Source organism: Sciurus vulgaris, assembly GCF_902686455.1.
Source record: "Sciurus vulgaris genome assembly, chromosome: 10".
In the NCBI taxonomy this organism is placed as follows: domain Eukaryota; kingdom Metazoa; phylum Chordata; class Mammalia; order Rodentia; family Sciuridae; genus Sciurus; species Sciurus vulgaris.
This window is the reverse complement of record NC_136470.1, coordinates 87,030,484-87,050,652: the sequence shown is the minus strand read 5'-3', so window position 1 is coordinate 87,050,652 and position 20,169 is coordinate 87,030,484. Positions and strand designations below refer to the sequence as shown.

General features: G+C 41.5%; 1 protein-coding gene across 10 annotated transcripts in view; it reads right to left on the bottom strand.

Moving 5' to 3' along the window:
* Window positions 1–20,169, bottom strand: part of DGKG (diacylglycerol kinase gamma) — a 213,766-nt gene that overhangs the window by 157,833 nt on the left and 35,764 nt on the right. For all 10 annotated transcript variants that reach the window (XR_013757270.1, XR_013757271.1, XR_013757272.1 and 7 more), the window contains exon 2: window positions 6,896–7,205. Coding sequence is in view for 1 of the 10 variants with exons in the window: in XM_079100612.1 (XP_078956738.1) it covers window positions 6,896–6,962 (67 nt within the window). In the remaining 9 variants the exon portion in view is untranslated. The remainder of the gene's footprint in view (window positions 1–6,895; window positions 7,206–20,169) is intronic.

Below are 20,169 nucleotides of genomic sequence, written 5' to 3'. Positions count from 1 at the left end.
GATTTGTGTTTGTAGAAGAACATCAGCTGTGCTGTCTGGACCAGAACCCAGCATTTATACATTGTCTTCCAGTTAAGAACACTGAGTATTTGAACACTAAACTACTGAACTTTTAAACTTTAAAATTATCATAAGTCAACATGTTTGAAAGTGAATCTGAAAACCAACATGTAAGAGTGAAAATCTAAGGTGCATAACTTTTCATTCCTCAAAGTTTTCTAGGAGCTTCTTGAATTGTAACATGCATACAAATTGCCTGGGATCTGGTAAAAATGCAGATTCTGACAGTGGAGACCTGAGATTCCGCATTTTTAATTTTTCCAGATGCACTTATTTATGCAGGTCATGGACCTCACTTTTGGTGAGCAAGCCCAGGCAACATTCCTGCAGATTTGTGGGCTGAATATTGAGGCTTGCCTATCACAACCAGAAAAGATCATGAGGCTGAGACTACAGGGACATATTCCAAAGACCAGAAAGGGTGGAGACACAGCAAAAAAGGGAAGAAATGTGGCATATAAGGAAAGGAATAAAATCTAAGTTTTCTGTATTCAAATGAAGGCTGGAATATATGAATAAATTTTCTAATTGCTTCAAGGAATGAAGAACACAGTGAGATATATAGAAAAATTGTAAGGGTCATGAAAGAGGCAGGATGATGTTGAAACAGAGGTGCCAGGACCAAAAGCACTGCATTGACAGTACCACCTCTCTAGCCAGAAGGAAATGGGCCCGGAGCAGGACGTGAAAGCACATGCAAGAAGCCCAGCTTCATAAGCACTGACTCACTTTTATATCACACTCTCCTAGCTGTGCTTCTTTTCTTGCTCACTGTTTATCTTCACCCATTGCCTGGCACAAACAGATACTCAATAAAGATTTATTGAACAAACAAGGGCTAGAAAAGGGATTGGGCTGGACTTGCTTGTCCCATGTGCCTTATAGTCCCAGGAACATAGGGGAAAAAGCTAGATCAGGTGTTTTCAAGTACTGATGCCTGGGTCCCATGTCTACAGATTATAAGTAAATGGGTCAAGGTGGCATTGAAAGGGATCAAAGCCTTGCATGGGATTCAGCATTTAACAAGCTAAACCAAACTTTGAGAGCCGTTGTTCCACAGAAATTTCTCCCCACCCATAGATTTTGTGACTCCTTGTGAGCAGATTCCTGGTCATCATTATGGAAAAAGAAGACCAGTTGTACTGACAGAGATGCAGATGAGAAATAGTCATGGTTCTCCCTTCTAAGACAGAAGCAATGAGAGATGATCCTTTATGCACCTAGGATTTAGGTTTCAACAATGCTTGCTCAGACCCTTACGTGGTTCTACATATCAGCTCTAAACATTTTCTCTAACTCCCCTATTGACATTGACAGGTTTGAATTCTGAACTGTATTGACATATTAAAGTCAGAAATGTGGACTTCATTGGACTCTAACAAAACATATTTCCTAATAGCACAATGTACTGATTGATTCTCTTTAAATATACTTAAATTTTTTGCCTATTATAATATAATTGAGCTACCTATCATCTGTTTACTAAGGTAAGGTTGAAGGCTGGATTCCACTGGGCATTGTTTAATTTCTTTGGAATGGAATCAAAACAAATTGAACTTGCATTAGATTGAGAGACTTTGGTTCTAATTCCTATGCTATCATTGACTTTCTGTGTGACCCTGAGCTTCCGGTTTCAATGCTTTCATTCATAAAATGGGTAGGAATTAGAATTGATAAGGGTAAGATCTCTTCCAATTTAAAAAATTCTTCATGATCTAAGAAACCACTAGCAGATGTAGGAAGTGTTAGAGAATTAAAAGTCAAACTTTTAATGCCTCACCAACTTTTTTCCTTTCTGAAAAACCTGATAGTTTCTGTCACTGATAAATCATGGAACTTTTAAATAACAAATGAATCCTGGGGGGGGGAAAAATGCCTTTGTCCCCACAATAAACATCAGGATTGTCAGAAAGAGGGTCAATAGTGGGTGTCCCCATGTGCAATTCCCTCTGAGGTAGAAAAGAAACCTCCTAGACATAGCAGCTAAATCTTGGAAGGGCTCATGAAAGTCACTGAATCAACCAGATGACTAAGGCTCATTCTTCTTTATAGTGTCTCAGCCAACTCTGCCACATAGTTCCAGGGAAAGGAAACTCAACACTTTAAAGTCAATCTTCTACCTTGGACAGGTGTGAATTATGATTTCCTCCCACTAGTCCCAGGGGTATTTCTTGAAGCCATTCAAAATTAATTTATCACATCTTCCCCAAATAGCACTGAGCTATTTTAATACAACAAGCTCTCTCTTTTTCCTTCCGTTCCCCAGCAATCAGGCTGTGAGGCCCCTTGCTCTGCCAGCAACATTTCTTAAACAGATATGGTTTATCCATTGTCCATTGTAAACTGTAGTACTCAAAAATACTAGTTTAGTGTCCAGAAAGGCATGATCAAGGTAGGGTGGGAGGGGATACAAGTTTGCCTTACTAGACACAACACGTCTGTTAATGCATCCTAAGATTGTAATAACTGGTTTGGTGAAATGAAATACTGTAAATGTATTCAAAAGTCTTCAACCACTAAAAATCATGCTCCCAGAGAGCACTGAAGATGAAATCATGGTCTCCAAAGATGGTGGCTGTCCATTCTCTCTCTCCCTCTGGCTGTGAGCCACTGTCTATGAGATAAGGAGTCCATTTCCCCACCCTATGGAATCTGGGTCAGGTCTGGAACTGCTTTAAATCATGGAATGTGGAAGGAGTTCTATTCTAGGACCTCTGAATCAAAGTGTTTAAAAGGTCTGACAGCTGCTGCCTTTATGCTCCTGGAACCCTGAGCCATTATGCTAGAAGACCTGCTGGAAGCCAAGATCACATGGAGAGGCCCTGGAAGATGAGGAAGGGCTGGAGAGAGGGGCTCCATCCAGGAACCACCATGCAATGGTGGTCTGGTCATCTATCATTTGAGTGGTCCCACTTGAAACCTCAATCATGTGGATCAGAGACTGATCATGCCCACTGAGTCCTGTCCAGATTCCTGACTCAGAATCACCGGGAAAAACAAAACGGTTGTTATTTAAACCCACGAGTTTTGAAGTGATTTTGATGTAGTCATAGATAATTGAAACACTGTTAAGAATGAAGAAAACAGCATACAAAATAGTATAGTATGTATATTCCCAAGTTTATGCCTCCAAAAGCAGTTTTTATCATTCTTATTTTTTTCTTTTCTTGTTCCTTTTTTTTTTCATTGGTGCCTTATAATTACATGTAAGAGTGGAATTTGTTTTTACATATTTGTACAGGGACACAATATAACAATATAACTTGGTCGATTTTCCAAGAGTAGTTTTAGAAAGGATTTTCCCCTCCCAGAATGCCTCCAGAGAATATGCAGTTTTCTGCTACATAAACGGAGCACACCAAGAGCCTCTCCCACTCCGTAACTTCATGGGAGGAAGTTCTCAATTCTCGGGCTGCACACTTCATTATTTTGCTATTGTAAAGCTCCTGTTTTTGTGGTTGTGGAAGAGCGGTTGCTATGGCAATGCGATCTGACTGAATACCAGAATGCATCTAAAAGTGACTTTTTCAGGGTTTCCTCTCAGGACTAATCATTTTCCAAGAATTTTATCTTTTTTTCCCCCCTCGCCTGTTAGAACAGTATTGGAGTACCTCATCTAGTCCTGGGACATGGGAAGGGTGAGGAAAGGTCACAGGACAAAGAGGCTGGCTAAAGAAAAGATCCAAACCAAGAAAGAACCCCTTCCTCGTAAATACTCTGGTTTCTCCCTTCCCTCTGCTCCTCAACTGCTTTGCCACATCCAGAGCCTCTCCTTCCCTTCACTCCCTCCATCCTGGGCTCCTCCTTACCTGTTGGCCTTGCTGGTTGTTCTCTCTGTGTCTGCTGACTCCTTTTCCTCCACTGATCCCCAGCTGAAGGCATACCCTAAGCCACATTCTCCAGCCTCTCTGTTTTTCCTGGTTCTTTAGAGAACCAGGAAGTGTCTTCATTCTTAGTTTTTTCTCTCCCTTCTGTCTCTACACATGATTCACAAGTCAGAGTTGCAGCCTAGCCACAAACACCCACCACAGACGGGATATCTCACTTAGAAGACGGAATCCTCCATCACTTAGAAGATGGGATCCTCCTTGGCCTTCTAGCTCCTCCTCCACCCCACCCCACAATGTGTGCTCTAGGATCTCGGTCTGTTCTGTGACGGGGAGACCCCGCTGGGCTGGGCTAGGTCTCCTGCCCCGGGCTCCGCATCTCTCAGCATGTGCCATGCTATGACATCATTGTTTAGGTCCTCTCTGTTTTCCCCTACGAAGATGTGAGCTCTCTGGGAACAGGAACTGCATCTCATTCTTGGGTTTCCTGGAGTCTGGCATAAGTGGACATGTCCTCATGCTCTCAAAGTCAACATTCCCAAATTGTCTCCACCAGCCCTGTGTCCCACTGTTGCCATTTTCTACAGATTCAGCCTTTGAGGTATCTTTAATGGCTTCTTCTTTCCTCTAAGTTCTGATGATGAATCCACTGCAATTTCCCACAAATCAGCATTTCTTCAGTACCACACTCACCATTCCAGCCTCATCCCTCAGCTCAGACTAGAGTTGCCCAAAGGACTTTGCCTGACTCCCCAACCTGGCAGTTCCCTGATCCGAGTCACCTGTACACAGCCTTCAGTTCACAACTCCACGTTGGCCACCACCATCCAAGGCACACACCTCAATGTGCGAGACCAAGGCCTCTACTATCTCTGTCCCTCCTTACATCCCCCTCCCCATCCTCCTGCTCCTTTTCTCCATCCAGCCAAGAGCTCTGCTCACCCCCTCTTGTACACTCTCTCCCTCTGGGCCCCTCTGCCTTTGCTTCCATTATTGCCTCTACCATCTATAGTATCAGCATTTTTAAAATGTTTAAAATGTTTAGTCATACATGACAGTACTATCTGCATTTTAAACCTTTCTCCCTTAGAGTTCATGCAGCTAAATCATCTGTTATGGGTTCAATTGTGTCCCCCGCTTCATGTATCAAAATTCCAATCCCCAGTACCTCAGAGTGTGACTTTATATAGGGCCGATGCACATGTAATTAGTTAAGCTGAGGTCATACCAGAGTAGTGCTGGTCCAATTCAATAAAACCATGTCCTTAAAAAGAGGAAAAATTTGGACCCAGAGTCAGGCACATGGGGACCATGTGAAGGAACTCAGGGAGACAAACCGAGGAAAGAGGCCTAAGATAGGTCCTTCTCTCAGTCTTAAGAAGGAACTAACCCTACCAACTCTTTGGTTTTAGATTTCTAGCCTCCACGGCTTGGAGACAATAAATTTCTATTGCTGATTCCACCTATGTGTGATATACACCCTCCTGTATTGATTTCCCAGGCCTTGGATTCCTTGTACCTTTAAAAGTTCCATTTAACCAACACCACCAGAGATGCTTCCTGATGCCCTAGAGCTATTCTGTTTGTGTCATGAGCATATTTCTGACTCCCTAACAAGATTCTGATCCCTCTAGGATAGGCCTTTTCTTTAGGCTTCATTTTCATCCCTGACAGGCCTGATACTGGCTGACCTATGGAGGAGGGTGGATTAAATTGAATCTACCCTGGAGGGTGATTCCTTGTTCCCTGTCAGTACATTATAGAGTTTCTCTAAACTCATGGAGGTTAGAAAAGAGAGCACAGGTCCCAGAGTACCAAGAGGGAGAACGATCAGTATCCAATGGGGCTCTTGTTGACCTTGGGGATCATGTGGAGTCATAGGATGTTAGGCCCAGGTGGTACCACAGGGTTAGAACACCTAGTCAAGACCTCTTATTATACAGAAGAGGACATGGAGGCTCGGGGTATTAAGGGCTGCCTCATCAGAGATAAGAAGCAGAGCTGGTAAGGGTGGGAGGCCTGATCTTACTTTCAGATCAATACTATGGGGCTGCCTGCTATGAGGGACTGGGAGGGGCCACCAAAAGGGCAATTGGAGGGGACCTGTATGACCTTAGTAGGCTGATCTACAAAGCTGCCATTATAATTAATGGGAAGGGAGAGATTCGAGCAAGGTAAGCAGGGGGCTGGAGGGTGACTCTGTAAGACAAAGGACTCTGAAGAAAATCGGTGCTATGGCACAATCAATGATGTCACTCTGTGCGGAGGGCAGTGGTCACACAGGCTTCTGACTAGGCCTAAGCAGGTTCCTGTCACCAGTCAGGATTAGCAGTGACCCATGGGGGCCACAGCTAAGTGCCCATGTGCCCATGTGGAGGACCTCTCCACTACTGACATGATGCGCTGAAATGGTTCCTGGCACAGTGAATGGGGAACAAAGAGTGCCAAGTGAAAGCCCAAGACTTCCTGGATCAAAGTCAAGAGAGACTCATATCAGAGTTCAATCCCTAACTAGAAGAAGGCTTTGGGTCCAAATGCAAAAGTGTATTCAAGTCAGTGATTGAGTAACGTGGAGACCATGCAGACAGCGGTGCTTCAAAATCATGCAATAGAGAGGTTTGACTGACTTGACAAATACTTATGATGGTGTTTGGTGAAAAACTCAGGTTTAGAAAAAAAAGAACATTGTTAGAACTCAACTATGTAAAGCAATATGCACAGGAAGGGAGTAATCCAAAATGTTCATAGAGTTGACCAGCGAATTTTAACCCACTGTTTTCTTCCATGAATATTCCAAATTCTGAGGTGAGTATGTATTACTTATAGAGCCTAAAGGTAATTGTGTTTTTATGTTAAAGACCCTAATTCTGTTTTTATAAGGCAACAGAAACTGTCAGGCCTGACCTTGTTCTCTATGGCTTTACAATGATTATATTGCTCTGTTTCCAGAAATACGCTTTCCACCCAAGAGAAAATCCCACCCCATGTCTGTCCATCTAGCTACTTACATTCCGAGTATTTCTGAAGTTGGTCAAATTCTTCAGGAGTGAGAGAGACCCATTGCTCTTGGCTCATCTTTAAACTGGGTGTGAGCACTCTGAGTCTAGGGATGGAGTTTTGTTCATCAGGGTGACGCCGAGGCCCAGGCTTGACTCATGGCAGGTGTGCAACAAAGGAGCCCTTCAGGACACTTCTCAGGGGACTCGGTGCCTATGGTAGTGGCAGGCACGTCTCTGAAGCTGCGAAAAGTCCTCTGCTATTCCTCAGGCAACATCCTCCTGTTGGTAGTCAAGGTGAATTCAGAAATCCTGGTTTCTCCTAGGTGGAAGCAGAAAAGACATTGTAAATGAGAATGCTAGAATTAAAAAAAAGAAAACCCCAAAAGTCCTTGGCTGAAAAATCTACCGAAGGCAATGGTTCAGAAGTTCTCAGGGAGCAATCTCCCTTTAGGAAGGGCTGAAGCGGGCACAGAGACCAGACCAGCACAACTGCCGTCCATTGTCTGGCTGTGGGTGGGTGTCAGATGAATACAGGTAGGCCATAAAGGGAAGGCCTGTATAGGTAGGCCATCTTGGGAAAGTCGAAATGTTTCAGGTGAGTGGTGGTACTAGAGCTACCTAAAGGAATCCTCATGGAATGAAAATGCCTTAGGATGCTTCATGAGTAATCATAGGAACAGTAACCTATATGGGGAGATTTGAAAGGTGAGTCATTCTCTCCTTCACTGATCTCTAAATTCCTCCATTACAGCTGCTTACTTTCCTCTGGTGGGCCATTTTGAAAATTCAAATAATCACAAGGTTGGCTAAAATCTAGTGACAGAAGCAGTTCTATGTCTTCTGAGAGCCATAAAAAGGAGGTTAGAGGGAAGGTCCACTGGCCTCAGTGCTGAAGGCCCTAAGTGAAGTGAAGGGGAAGGGAATGGACTTAGACAGTGTCTTTTTCTTTTATCCACCTCCTTGCATGATGTATTTCAGTAAATCAGTTTTGTGGGATATAAAATTAAAGTAGTAGGCCAGGACCAGCGTTTAAAAACACGAAATAGAATAGGATAGAATGGAATGAAGCTGAAAATATTACAGTGTAGCTACTGTAGTAAGAATGCCTTGCCAGGGGCCTCCCTCGCCTATCAGTTAGACATATATGTGTAGACTGATCATAATTAGAAATGTATTTCTTGTCTGGTTTAGATTTAAAAAATGGTTGGAAACTGTCAATCTAATAGGAGGAAAAATAACGACCAGTTGCAACACAGGCTCCCATGTTACTAAAGAACAAGCCATTGCCAGGCATGGTGGCACACGCCTGTAATCTCAGTGGCTCGGGAGGCTGAGGCAGGAGGATCACGAGTTTAAAGCCAATCTCAGCAATGGCAAGGTGCTAAGCAACTCAATGAGACTCTGTCTCTAAATAAAATACAAAATAGGGCTGGGGATATGGCTCAGAGGTCGAGTGTCCCTCAGTTCAATCCCTGGTACCTTCCCTCCTACACACCAAAAAAAAAAAAAAAAAAAAAAAGGAACAAGCCAGGTTTTAATAAAATAGGATCCATCCTGGGGACCAACTTCAAAGCAGGTCTGGGGATCCTGGAGCATATGAGCAATGCAGGACAGAGGTCCCAGCAGGAAGGCATCTGTGGGGAGTTCTCTGGAGAAGTGAATAGGCTGGAGTGGTGGGTAGATGAGGGCTGACCAGAACTGAGGGAAGACGCTGGAGGGAGAGGGACACCGATTCTGCAAGAAAGGCAGTAGGTGGGGTGCATGGCCAGCAGGTGAGGTGCCTGCCTCCCTGGGAGCACTTGAGAACTAACTTCTCTCCTCAAAAAGGCCCATTCTCTCCTTAATCAAGGGGCAAATTGGATTCTACACTTGGCACCTGCCCTTGCTGGTCACCAGTTCCAAACCCACAGACAGCCTTCAGTCCTCCCCTGCCTGTGCCTTGGCAGAGAACTCCCACCTCGAACCTTGCTTACTTTCTGAGTGCTCCTCTTCTCAGTCTCCTTTTGTCTCTTCTTTCTGTAAATATGGGTGTTTCCAAAATTCTATCTTCAGCCCTCTCCTCACTCTACCTCCCTTTCCTGAGGGACCCCATCTATCTCCACAGCTTCAGTGACTCTCCAGGGCTAAGTTCTCTCCCAATGTGGATCTGAACATTTGGATCTTCAGAATCGTCCATCTAGATCTGAATATCCAAGTTTCTACTGTGACTTTGCTGATTGTCCCAAACCTTCTTAAACTGGCACCTTCCAGCATCTCCAGCCTGTTCCTCCTCTGCACTGTGGTTGAGCCTTAACAGGGCTATACCCAGGCCAGAGGATGAGGCGCCACCTAAGCTCCTCCGCTTTCTCTCTTGCCAAGCCCAAGCACCCATCCAGCAGTGTGACTGTCCCTCACACGTCCCCTCCTCTTAGTACACCAGGCCCCCATCATCTTCTACCTGGTCTTTGACAATGGCCTATTCTGGTCTCCTTGTCTTGATTTTGCTCTCTCTTCCTTGGTTTGCTTTGTAAATTGCCAACCAAATCACATCTCTCCGAGTAAGAATTCTTCAGTGCTTTCTATTGCTTATAGAATAAGATGTAATCTCCTTTGCATGGTACGCCAGTTCTTTATGATCCAGTCCCTGATTATCAATTCAGTCCCAAAGCAAAAGATGTCCTTTAGAAACGTTTTCCATTTTACCAGAGTTCAACATTCCAACTGCTATTATCAGTGCTTCTGCTATCATTTAATGGACACTCATTTCACACTGAGCTCTGTGCTTTACATACATTATCTAATTTAGCCCTCATAAGAACATGTACATTAAGTACAATCATGCACTGCATGAGGACTCTGGTCAACAACAGACTACAGACTTCATAGCAATAGTGGTCCCAAAAGATTGTAATGGAGCTGGAAAATTCCCATGGCCTAGTGATGTCCTAGCTCTCATAACTCCACACGTTACTCATGTTGGTGGTAATGCTGGTGTAAACAAACCTACTGCACTGCCAGTAATATGAAAGCGTAGCACTTACACCATGTACAACACATAACTCTTGATAAAAATGACTAAGTTACTGGCTTATGTATCTACTACACTATACTTTTAATCATTATTTTAACATGTTCTCCTACTTAGAAAAAAAATTTACAGTAAACTAGTAGGCCATGCTATGATGACAGTAGCCCATACATCCCATGTCATCACATCCCTCATTCATATCAAGTGGCTGTGGTGACAATAATACTGGGTAACTTTAACATGCCTCTGTCACCACTGGATGGATCCTCCAAACGAAAACTAAAGAAGCTATAGAAGTAAAAAATAAAGATAATTTAGACTTAAAAGACACATAGAATATTTCATCCATTAGTCACTGAATATACTTTCTTCTCAGTAGCACATAGATCCTTCTCTAATATAGACCATGTTATATAAGCTATCACACATGTTGGCATACAATTCTACTATTATCTTAATATATTTTTAACATCTGTAGGGTTATTTGGATGGTTACCTTTCCATTGATATTAATTTTTATGTTCTTGGTTTTTTATTGATTAGACTGATTTTTCATCAAATTTTAGCTGTATCATTTCTTCTCTATTTCATATATTTCTGCTGCTACTCTTATTTTTTCCTTCCTACTACATAATTTGAAAGTAATTTGATTGTTAATCTAGCTTCTTTCTGATACAAGTACTTTAAGTTATAAATGTTCACTTGAGTACTGTTTGATCCCAGAGATCCTGCTATTTTAAGCTTTTATTATCACTTAGCTGAAAGCACTTTCTATTACTTTTCTTGTGTTTTCTTCCTTGACCTCTGAGATATTTATAAGTGTGCCATTTAATTTTGAAATAGTTGACATGTGGGGGTGGAGTTCTATATATCTTAAGGAGATTGATTTCTAATGTAAATCATGCAGGAAACAGTCTACATGATTTCAAATTTTTTAAAAAAGTAATGGAAATGCTTTTTATATTGATTATATTGGTTACATACATGTCAAAACTGATCAAACAGCATACTTCAAATAAGTGCATTCTATCGTACTTCAATTTCACCTCAATAAGCTATGGGGAAAAAGAAGGCTTTTGAGTGATGGATCTAATATCACCTAAGTTTGTGTACGTACACTCTATGATGTTCACACAAAAAACAAAATTACCTAACAACACAGCTCTCAGAATACACCCTTGCTATTAAATGAAATTTAATGATTTTATATTTTTATTTTGCAGGTGAGGAAAATGAGGATAAATATGGCAAGGAGGAAAAGGCAGTCGCCAGTGCTTTTGTTTAAAAATGCCTTGATGGTCTAATTATTCTTCACATTTTCATAAGCAGAGTTCTAAGAGGACCCAGAGACATACTACGTGGTAGGCAACATTGAACTCAACACCAAAAGGCAGGGAATTTGAATTTGGGCTCTGTTTTTTGTTGGGTATTTGATCCTAGACAAATCTTTCATTTCTTGAATTTCAGTTTTTTCCTCTTAAAAACGAGGCTACCACCTGGGCACGGTGGTGCACACCCATAATTTCAGGCTTGGGAGGCTGAGGCCGAAAGATCACACAAATTTAAGGCCATCTTCAGCAACTTAGAAAGGCTCTGAGCAACTTAGCGAGACCCTGTCTCAAAATTAAAAATAAAAAAAGGGCTGGGGTTGTGGCTTAGTGGTTAAGTGCCCTTGGGTTTAATCCCCCATATGGGGGGGGGGGGGTGAGGATATCGGTTTTAAAAAAAAGGCTCACTGAGTTGGTGTTAGGATTAAATGAGTTAATATATGCAAAATATAAAGCCCCCAAACTTCCACTTAGCACAATGCCTGTTACATAGTGAATGCTCAATAAATAATTACCTTCTTACCCGACTGCTGACACAGCATTTAGCAATATGGCCTAAGCTGACAGTGGTAGGAAGAAAGGTCTCCAGCATGCCAAGACTTCTGAACCTCCTCTTAACCTTGTTCCAGGTGACTGGAATTTTGTAATTACTTGTCAAAGTTCTATCCACTAGTTTTAACATCCACTCTTGCCTGCATTAATTATTACTATGATAGTGATTTTCTAATTCCATCATTCTTTCTATATTTATGAGTTGAGAGTCTACTGTAAGAAAGTTTTCCCTCCTCTTTATTTATATCAGCATGTATAGAAATCATTATGTCAGTATATATGTACTATAAATAGTACAAATATAACAAGTATAAATTATATTAAAATAAACAAATAATAAACATATAAATAAGTATAAAATATATTGTTTTAATATGTAATATATATTCAATTATATTCATGGATTCTTATTTTATCCAGTGGGTTATAATCCATTGCTATCTTTGTTTGCATTCTCAAATTGTCCCAGATCTGAATTGCAGAGGCTCATTCCAGGTGGTTCCTTGTTTTTAGGAAATAATATGCACATGCACACAGACATCTCACCTCTGTCTATCCATCCATCCATCACCCTGAGTTCATGCTCATACTTCAAACTCCAGTCCAACAATGTCCATTTTAGCTTTCCCCTTGTTCCATGTTTTTACACCCTCTTCTCCAACAAACTTTGTTTACATTATTGACAAGATACTTATTTGCTCAACCTTACCATACACAGAGATTTCAGAACTGCTAGTGCACACACCTCTGTGAAAAAGAGTTCACAATTTGTTTATAGCTTCTTTGATTTTTCAGCCAACAGTCTCTCCTCAAAATACTATTTTCCAAAGCTGCTTGCGTCAGTTCTTTTCCACTCCCATTACTTTCTGTTTGTATTTCACTTTAGGGTGTTTTCTCCATTCCCAGGGATTCTTTTTTAGTTTGGTTCCAAATGCCCAAATGATATTAAAGGGCATACCCAGAGAAGCATCATTCCCCGCATTCTTTTTCTCTGTTCCCACCCCTTTTTTTCCATCTTATTACCACTTGCCCTTGAAAGTTTCCTGTCAATCTTTTCCTATGTTTATTTTTGCACAAGTGAGCAGGCACGTGGACACCTTATTTCCCTTTCCTTCTTCCATAAAAGACAGCACACAATAGATGATTTTTTGCATTGTTTTTTTCACTTAACAATATAGTCTATGAATCACTCCATATCTATTCATAGAGATCGTCCTCATTTGGAACCAAATGTGACTCTAAGAACTCCCTGTTTCAGAGGCTTCTTGGGGCTTCTTAGGATAAAGGGCCAGCTCCTTAGCTGGCTCCAGAAGGTCCTTTACCCATGGTGACAGTTCGCCTCCCCATTCTCACCCCAATTACCTCCTGCCCCACACAGTCTGTGCTTAGCCAGATGGACCTTGTGTCTACTTCTAGCACTAGCAAGGTGCCTGGCACACAGCAAGACCTCAGAAACCTTAGTTTATAGACAAACAAGCCATGCCTTGAATGTGCCTGGGATGCCCTTCATTACTCCCTTCCCATAACAAACCACTTCTCTACTTATCTGTCTGGTCCCATATAAAAAGCCTCTTCTTTTATTTAGCTTTTTGGAACTCTTTGAGCAAATTACTTGCTCTCCCAGTTGTGTTCCATAGAACTCTACATGTTTCTGTATGGAGATTGACAGTCCGGTGTGGGAGACAAACACCTAAAAAGCCAATTAACACGCAAGCTTTAAGAGTCATGGTACAGATGTGGCCTGGGCATTATGGAACCGGAGCAGCCATGGAGGTAGTGAAGCTTCCTGAAAGAGCTGACCGCCGTGCCTGCTGAGGAGGGGTAAGGAGGTGAGGAGGTGTATGTTGTGATACCTCGACAAATATTCTTGCTATTACCATCACTGTAGCTCAGGGCTTGACTTCACAGTGGAAGGAGTGGCGCTGTTCTTTATTTCTGTCAGGAGAAAATAGGGGCCTGAAACACTGCTTGATTCTGTCGATGGATCCCACAGACAGCCCACCTCTGCCTTTCTGCCCTTTGATGGAGATGACAGCTCTCACATCAGCTGGCTTTTCCTCTCAGCAGCCCACCCAATCACTCTCCTCTCAGAGGCTCTTTTCAGTGTAAACAATCTTCTTATTACCACCCTGAGCATCTTTCCTGACAGGACAAAATTTAATAGGGTTTTCTAAATAAAACTCAGATTGGATATTGTCTGACTTGGATAGGAGAAGAGTATTTTATGTCACTAAAGCTATGCCGCTCTGAGCAATGGCTGCAGCTCCCTGGGCCTCAGTTTCCTTGTCTATAAAATGAGGGGGTGGGAATAATGGTTTCTAACACATTTTCTAGCTCTGCAATTTTGTATACTGGCTCGAACTCTATTTGTTCTGTACAGATGTCAGCATGGAAATCACAAGTCAGGAGGAGATGGCGAATTCAATGAGTATTGAATCGCACCCCAGGTCTCTCTATTCATCTGAATGAATCATCCATACCCAGTTATCCAGGAACAAACACCTTTCCATCTCCTTTTTGCTCTCCTAAAAACATTAATTCATGAATATGACATCAGATGGGGGGAGCTTATTTATATGCATCTGAAGATTGATAACAAAGCCATAATGCATCCATTTTTTTATAAGAGAAGAATGACTAGAAGTTAAAAAGAGTCTTTTGTCTTCTCAGACTTGGGACAAATCACATCTTGACAATTGCCCATCTCTGGTATTTACTCCTGTTATTCCTTCTTCAATCTTTTGACTCCCATGTGGCCTTTGGATTTCAGTTCAGGTATCACCTACTTTAAGAAGTTCTCTTAGATTGCTCAGCCTAGTCTGGGTGTGGCTTCTCTGTTCTCCAATGGCACTTCAGCATTTCTTCATTATGACACCACACTATATGGACTTGTCAACTGTTAAGGTGACAGTAGATATTAGGTGTCCCCCAAAAGCTCATGTGTAAGGCAATTAAGAAAGTTTAGAGATGAAATGACTCTGAGATCCCTAACTTCATCAATGGATTAATCCCCTGATATGGATTAACTGAGTTGTAACTGTAGGCAGGTAAGGTGTGGCTGGAAGAAGTGGGTCACTGGGGGCTTGCCTTTGGGGTTTATATTTTGTCCCTGACCGTCACAGCTCTCTCTGCTTCCTCATTGCCATGTCCTGAGCTGCCTTCCTCTGCCATACCCTTACACCATGATATTCTGCCTTACCTCAGGCCCAGAGCTACGAAGTTCGCAATCTATGAACTAAGACCTCTGAAGACATGAGCCAAATAAACTTTTCCTCCTCTAATTGTTCTTGTCAGATCTTTTGATCACAGCAACGAAAAAGCTGACTTAAAGACCAATTCTCTCTCCTATTGGACTCTGAACTCCTTTCATGCAGAAAAATTGTCCTACTTCATAGCTCTAGCTACTATAAGATCTCTGAGGGTTCATTTCTTGACCAATAGAAAAGTTATGCTCAACCTTTTTTGACAGATCATTTGCATGGAACAAAGGATCCCACCACATCTGTTTGCATGTCCCCATACAGAAAGAACAGGGTGATAAAGAATTGGAGAACAAAATACTCAAGTTGGAATAAATGTTGGTAATATCACTTATTAGTTGCTGACTTTATAATAAAATATGCATTGATGCACACCTTTTAATATTAGAAAATGACCTATAAATTTAAAGGCTATCAGGATTATGAACGATAACCTACAAACTTATAACATGGTCACTTTATAATGCTTAAACTGATAGTGGTTTAAAGTCATTAAGTTGCTTGAATCTATTAATGAATTGTCACAGTCCATTATACTGGTGGTCCCCAAGAAACCATACTTCCTAGTATGCATAACCTTTTTTAGTCCCTTCCTTCTGAGTCTGAGCTGTACCTGTGAATTGCCTTAACCACAAAGATGCAGTGGAAGTGATGCTGTGCCTTGGGAAGTCGTGGTAGCTTCTATTTTTGTGTTCTTGGGAGCAATGGACTGCCTGGTAGGAAGTTCAGCCACTTTGCTGGAGAGATCACACAGAGTTCATGTGGAGAACAACATGGACAGAGAGAGGTTAACATCACTTAGAGGAGAACTGAACAACCCAGCTGTTGACAAGACCTGAAGCCCCACATAAAGACCCCAGTCAAACATTTGAGCAAGAACTCTGTCGTGCTGGGCATATAAGACAAGAAACCATCTTGGATTTTACAGCCTTCATTAATATCATACAGAATAGAAATAATCTATCCACGCTGAGCCTGATCTGGATTCCCAGTGCACACAATCATGCAGAATAATAAAATGAGTGTTGAGCTAGTAAGTTTTGGAGTAGTTATGTAATCATAGATAACCAAAACAACTGTATAAGCACTTTTGGGTGCAGATTACATGTATATATGTTTAGCAACAGGATGTGCATGATTCATGCTCGAACTACAACTTGTTCATGTCTTAAAATCTAGTAATTGGAAAATTGTAGGCTAAAAATACATTTGATGCAAATATGTACCACCACATTCTGTAGGATTAACCAAATATCCTCTACAGACTAATATGATAATGATGAAGTCAAATGAACTATAATTTCTAATTAAAAATCAAGTATAGCAGTAGCTGAAAACCACAACCAACTCAAAACAAGACTGACTTTGCAATGATAACAACGTGGCCTTCCCCCAGGTCACAGGATTCTAAGCATCTGCTTAAGTGCGGGGGCAGTAGCTGCTGAGCCTTTAGAGGCAGCCTGACTTCACAGATAACTGAATTAGAGCCTTCAGGGAACTTAGTAATGAGCTAATTTGAGTTTATGAATAGCAAATATGAGTAATACCTAATAACTCAGTAGATTACCAGGATATGGTCCTTAGTCCTTAAACATAAAAATTAGTCTTGGAATTACATGCCACTCATAAGAATTCAGACAGGACTTCCATTTGAGGAACACTTTGTACCCCATTAGTGACCTGAGAATGAAGATGAGAGTCTCTACTCCAAGGGGGTCACAAAAATGTCAGGCTTGATGGAGTTTCCCAGGTGCAGGGGCCAGGGATCAGGGGGGTTGGTGTCCAGCAGAGGCTTTTGGGCTCTTGGGGCAAGTTGAGACCTCTACTCCAGGGGACTGACTTAGGGAGTGTATCTACTCCAGGACATAGTAGCTTGAGGATGAATCACTGATTCATTTATGTGTTCACCTAGTCAACAAACTTTGCAAGAGCCAGCAATCCTAAGAACAACCTTCATTTTGTAGACTACAGCACATTTGGTGCTTTACTTACTATATCTGTAATGTTCACCAAACCCTGTGAGGAAGGTATTTTTATGCCCATTTTACAACTGTAGAAACGAACCCAGAGTGATTTTTCCGCTAGTGACAGGGTGGTATTTGAACCCAGTCTATTTAGTTCCAAGGCCCAGGGACTTCCCTTCACCATAATACATTTGGGTGAAAAGTATGGCATACAAAAATGCCTGGCCCTGTGCAAGGTGCTGATAAAATCAACAAGCCAGTCTTAGAACTCCTATACCCTTAGCCTCAAATGGAAGATAAGCAAGAATCCATAGCTCGTTCATGTAAGGCCAATATTAGTTGAGGGAAAACAAACCATATTAAATATGAACACAGAATGGAATAGAATGGAAAATATGGAGGAAGTTTGGAGGAAAAACATAAGACTTAACAAAATCTTGCTCTAGGGTCACCTGTTTGTGAAACCTGCCACTAGGAGCGCTGCAGAGGAAATGTAAACGGGAAGGTTGTACATAGCAACAGGAAGGTCTGATACTGGCTCCAGAGGTGAGGGGCTGATGGAAGGTCTCTTCCTTAAGATTATATCTGGGGAAAACTTCTTCCCTAGACTCAGACCTGGTATCAGGAAGAGTTCTGCCCAAATCATCAAGAACCAGTCTAGCTTTGGAGTTGGATTAGAATCCAAATTTTAGTTCTATCACACAACTATGTGATATTAAAGAAGCTGTTCTTTATTTCTAAATGGACATAATAATAGTATTAGAACAGACTTTACAAAATTATTAGCATGATGTTTGAGAGAGCAAGTAAAACTTTATATCGGTGGTTTTTAAACTGTGGTGCCCACACCAGCAGCAACAGCATCACCTTAGTTAAATGTTAAAGAAAATTCTTGGAACTCACCCCTGAACTACAGAAGCTCAGTGTGACTCTGCAAGGCACAAGTGTTCTCTAACCATTGTTTTCCATTAACATGGGCAGAGCAAAGAGAATCTTGGAGTACCTGGAGCCATTCCTTTTCCTTCAGGAACCCTCAAGCAGACAGATGCTGGATCTCTCATGTCAGTCCCACTTTGAGGCAGGAAAACATTAGAGGGAAGCCAGGGCGCTAAGACTGCCAGAAACCTGTCATTCTGCCACGCTCCTGAAATTCTCATGTTATGACTTACATTCCCTGCAGTTTTCCCTTTCTCTCCACTCCAGATCTGTTTTTCATACCCCTTTAGTGATGTTTTGTGCCAAATATGTCATCTATGAAGGGCACAGAATGGATAATAGGTTTCTTACCATAAAGTGAAAGGACAAGAAGCAGAAACAAAGAAAGCTGAAGAGGGAAGAGAGTGACAGCTCCATTAATGTTGGCAGTTCATTCACAACTTGGGAACAGAGCTGTTGAGAAGAGACACCACAAAGTTCTGGTCCAAAAGTGTGAGTGTGGCACTTGGGCAAGCCTAGAAAGAGATAGCACCAGGAAGGTTGGTGAAAGTACAGTAGTGTGTGTGTGTGTGTGTGTGTGCTAGCAGTACCACAACAAAACCACACCAGAGAGACTACCTTCATGTTTGGAACAGTGTGTAAAACCACACTGAGCCCCATGGATGAGGAGGAACTTGTGGTCAGCTAGCCCATCCCCTTTCTCCACTTCAAGAACCTCACGTTCTCCCTCCCCTTTCCCTCTGCCTCTCCCATTTCCTGTTCTCTAATCTCCTTTCCTTTTCTTCTTCTCTTTCCTGCTTCTCATAACACTATAAAAAACAGCAACCACTTATTGAGAGTCTACTGGCTCTACATGAATGCACTGCTCAGAATAATCTTTTCGGGAAAGTATTATTACACCAGGGTACCCAGGACTAACTCCCTACCACTGAGCCATTGTTCAAACCCATGTCTGCCTGAGGGAGTGCCCACATCCCCCAGCATGTATGTTGGTTCATAGATCTAGAAAGCTTATAAATACCACCTCTATATTGTAAACTCCCTGAAGATGGATCCTCTGGGTCATTCCAGGAGCTCAGTATTTAGTTTATAGAAGGCACTGAGTAGTCAGGGTGCCTCTTCCTCCACAAACTTCATAGAACCAACAATAATTTAGTGGACAATCATGAAATAATGATTCAGCACCATGGACAAAGTCACCCACTCAGGGCAATATAACCCTGGTAACCCCTTCCAACCCAGAGGTATCCAGAATCCAGTTTGGAATAGCACTTCATTAATAATAAACAACTTTTGCAATGTGCCAGACTGTCTTAAGCCATTTGTGTGAATTACTGTATCTGGTTGATTCCACATAACTCCCCATGAGGTAGAAATAAGTCCATTTTAAAGATGAGAAAACTGAAGCACAGAGATTAAGTCATTTTTCTTAGGTCATGTAGCTATTAACTAATGGACCCAGAATTCAATCCAGGTGATCTGACTCTGAAGGTCGAAGATAACAGTGGTATTGAAATCACATGACTACTTGGCAGAAGATAGTCACCAAGAAAATACAAATATAATCATAATAATTTTAAATATTATCATTTGAATAAAGCACAAAATCAAAAAGGCATTCCAGGTGGCTCATGAATCCCCTTTGAGAAACCACAGTTTAATGGGTTTTGAAAAATGGAAAAGAAGAACAAATTTATTTTCTAAGCAAACCAGAGAGGGTATTGTAATGGCCTGGAGCCCTTGTGTCTGATCTCAGTATTGATATTCAGTAGTTAGGTGATTTTGAATAGTCACTTTCACTCTCTAGACCTCAAGTTCATCATTTGATAATTGTGGAGAGTAGAGTAAATAGTATTTACAATTTCCTCTAAGAGTAATTCCGTTTTCCTTCTAGAATATTAGACATCAACCCTTAGTTCTAGCCATGTGGTATCTGGTGCCATCATTTTAGGCTGCTAACAACTGAATGATGCAGGAATAGCAGAAGACATCAGGGAGGAGAAAAAAATTCTTAGAGGTAAACCAGAACACTGATACAACATATCAAAATCTCTGGGACACTATGAAAGCATTACTAAGAGGAAAATTCATTGCATTGAGCTCATTCAATAAAAGAATAAAAAGTCAAGAACTAAATGACCTAACATTACATCTCAAAGCCCAAGAAAAAGAAGAACAAACCAACACCAAAGACAGGAAATAATTAAAATCAGAGCTGAAATTGACGAAATTGAAA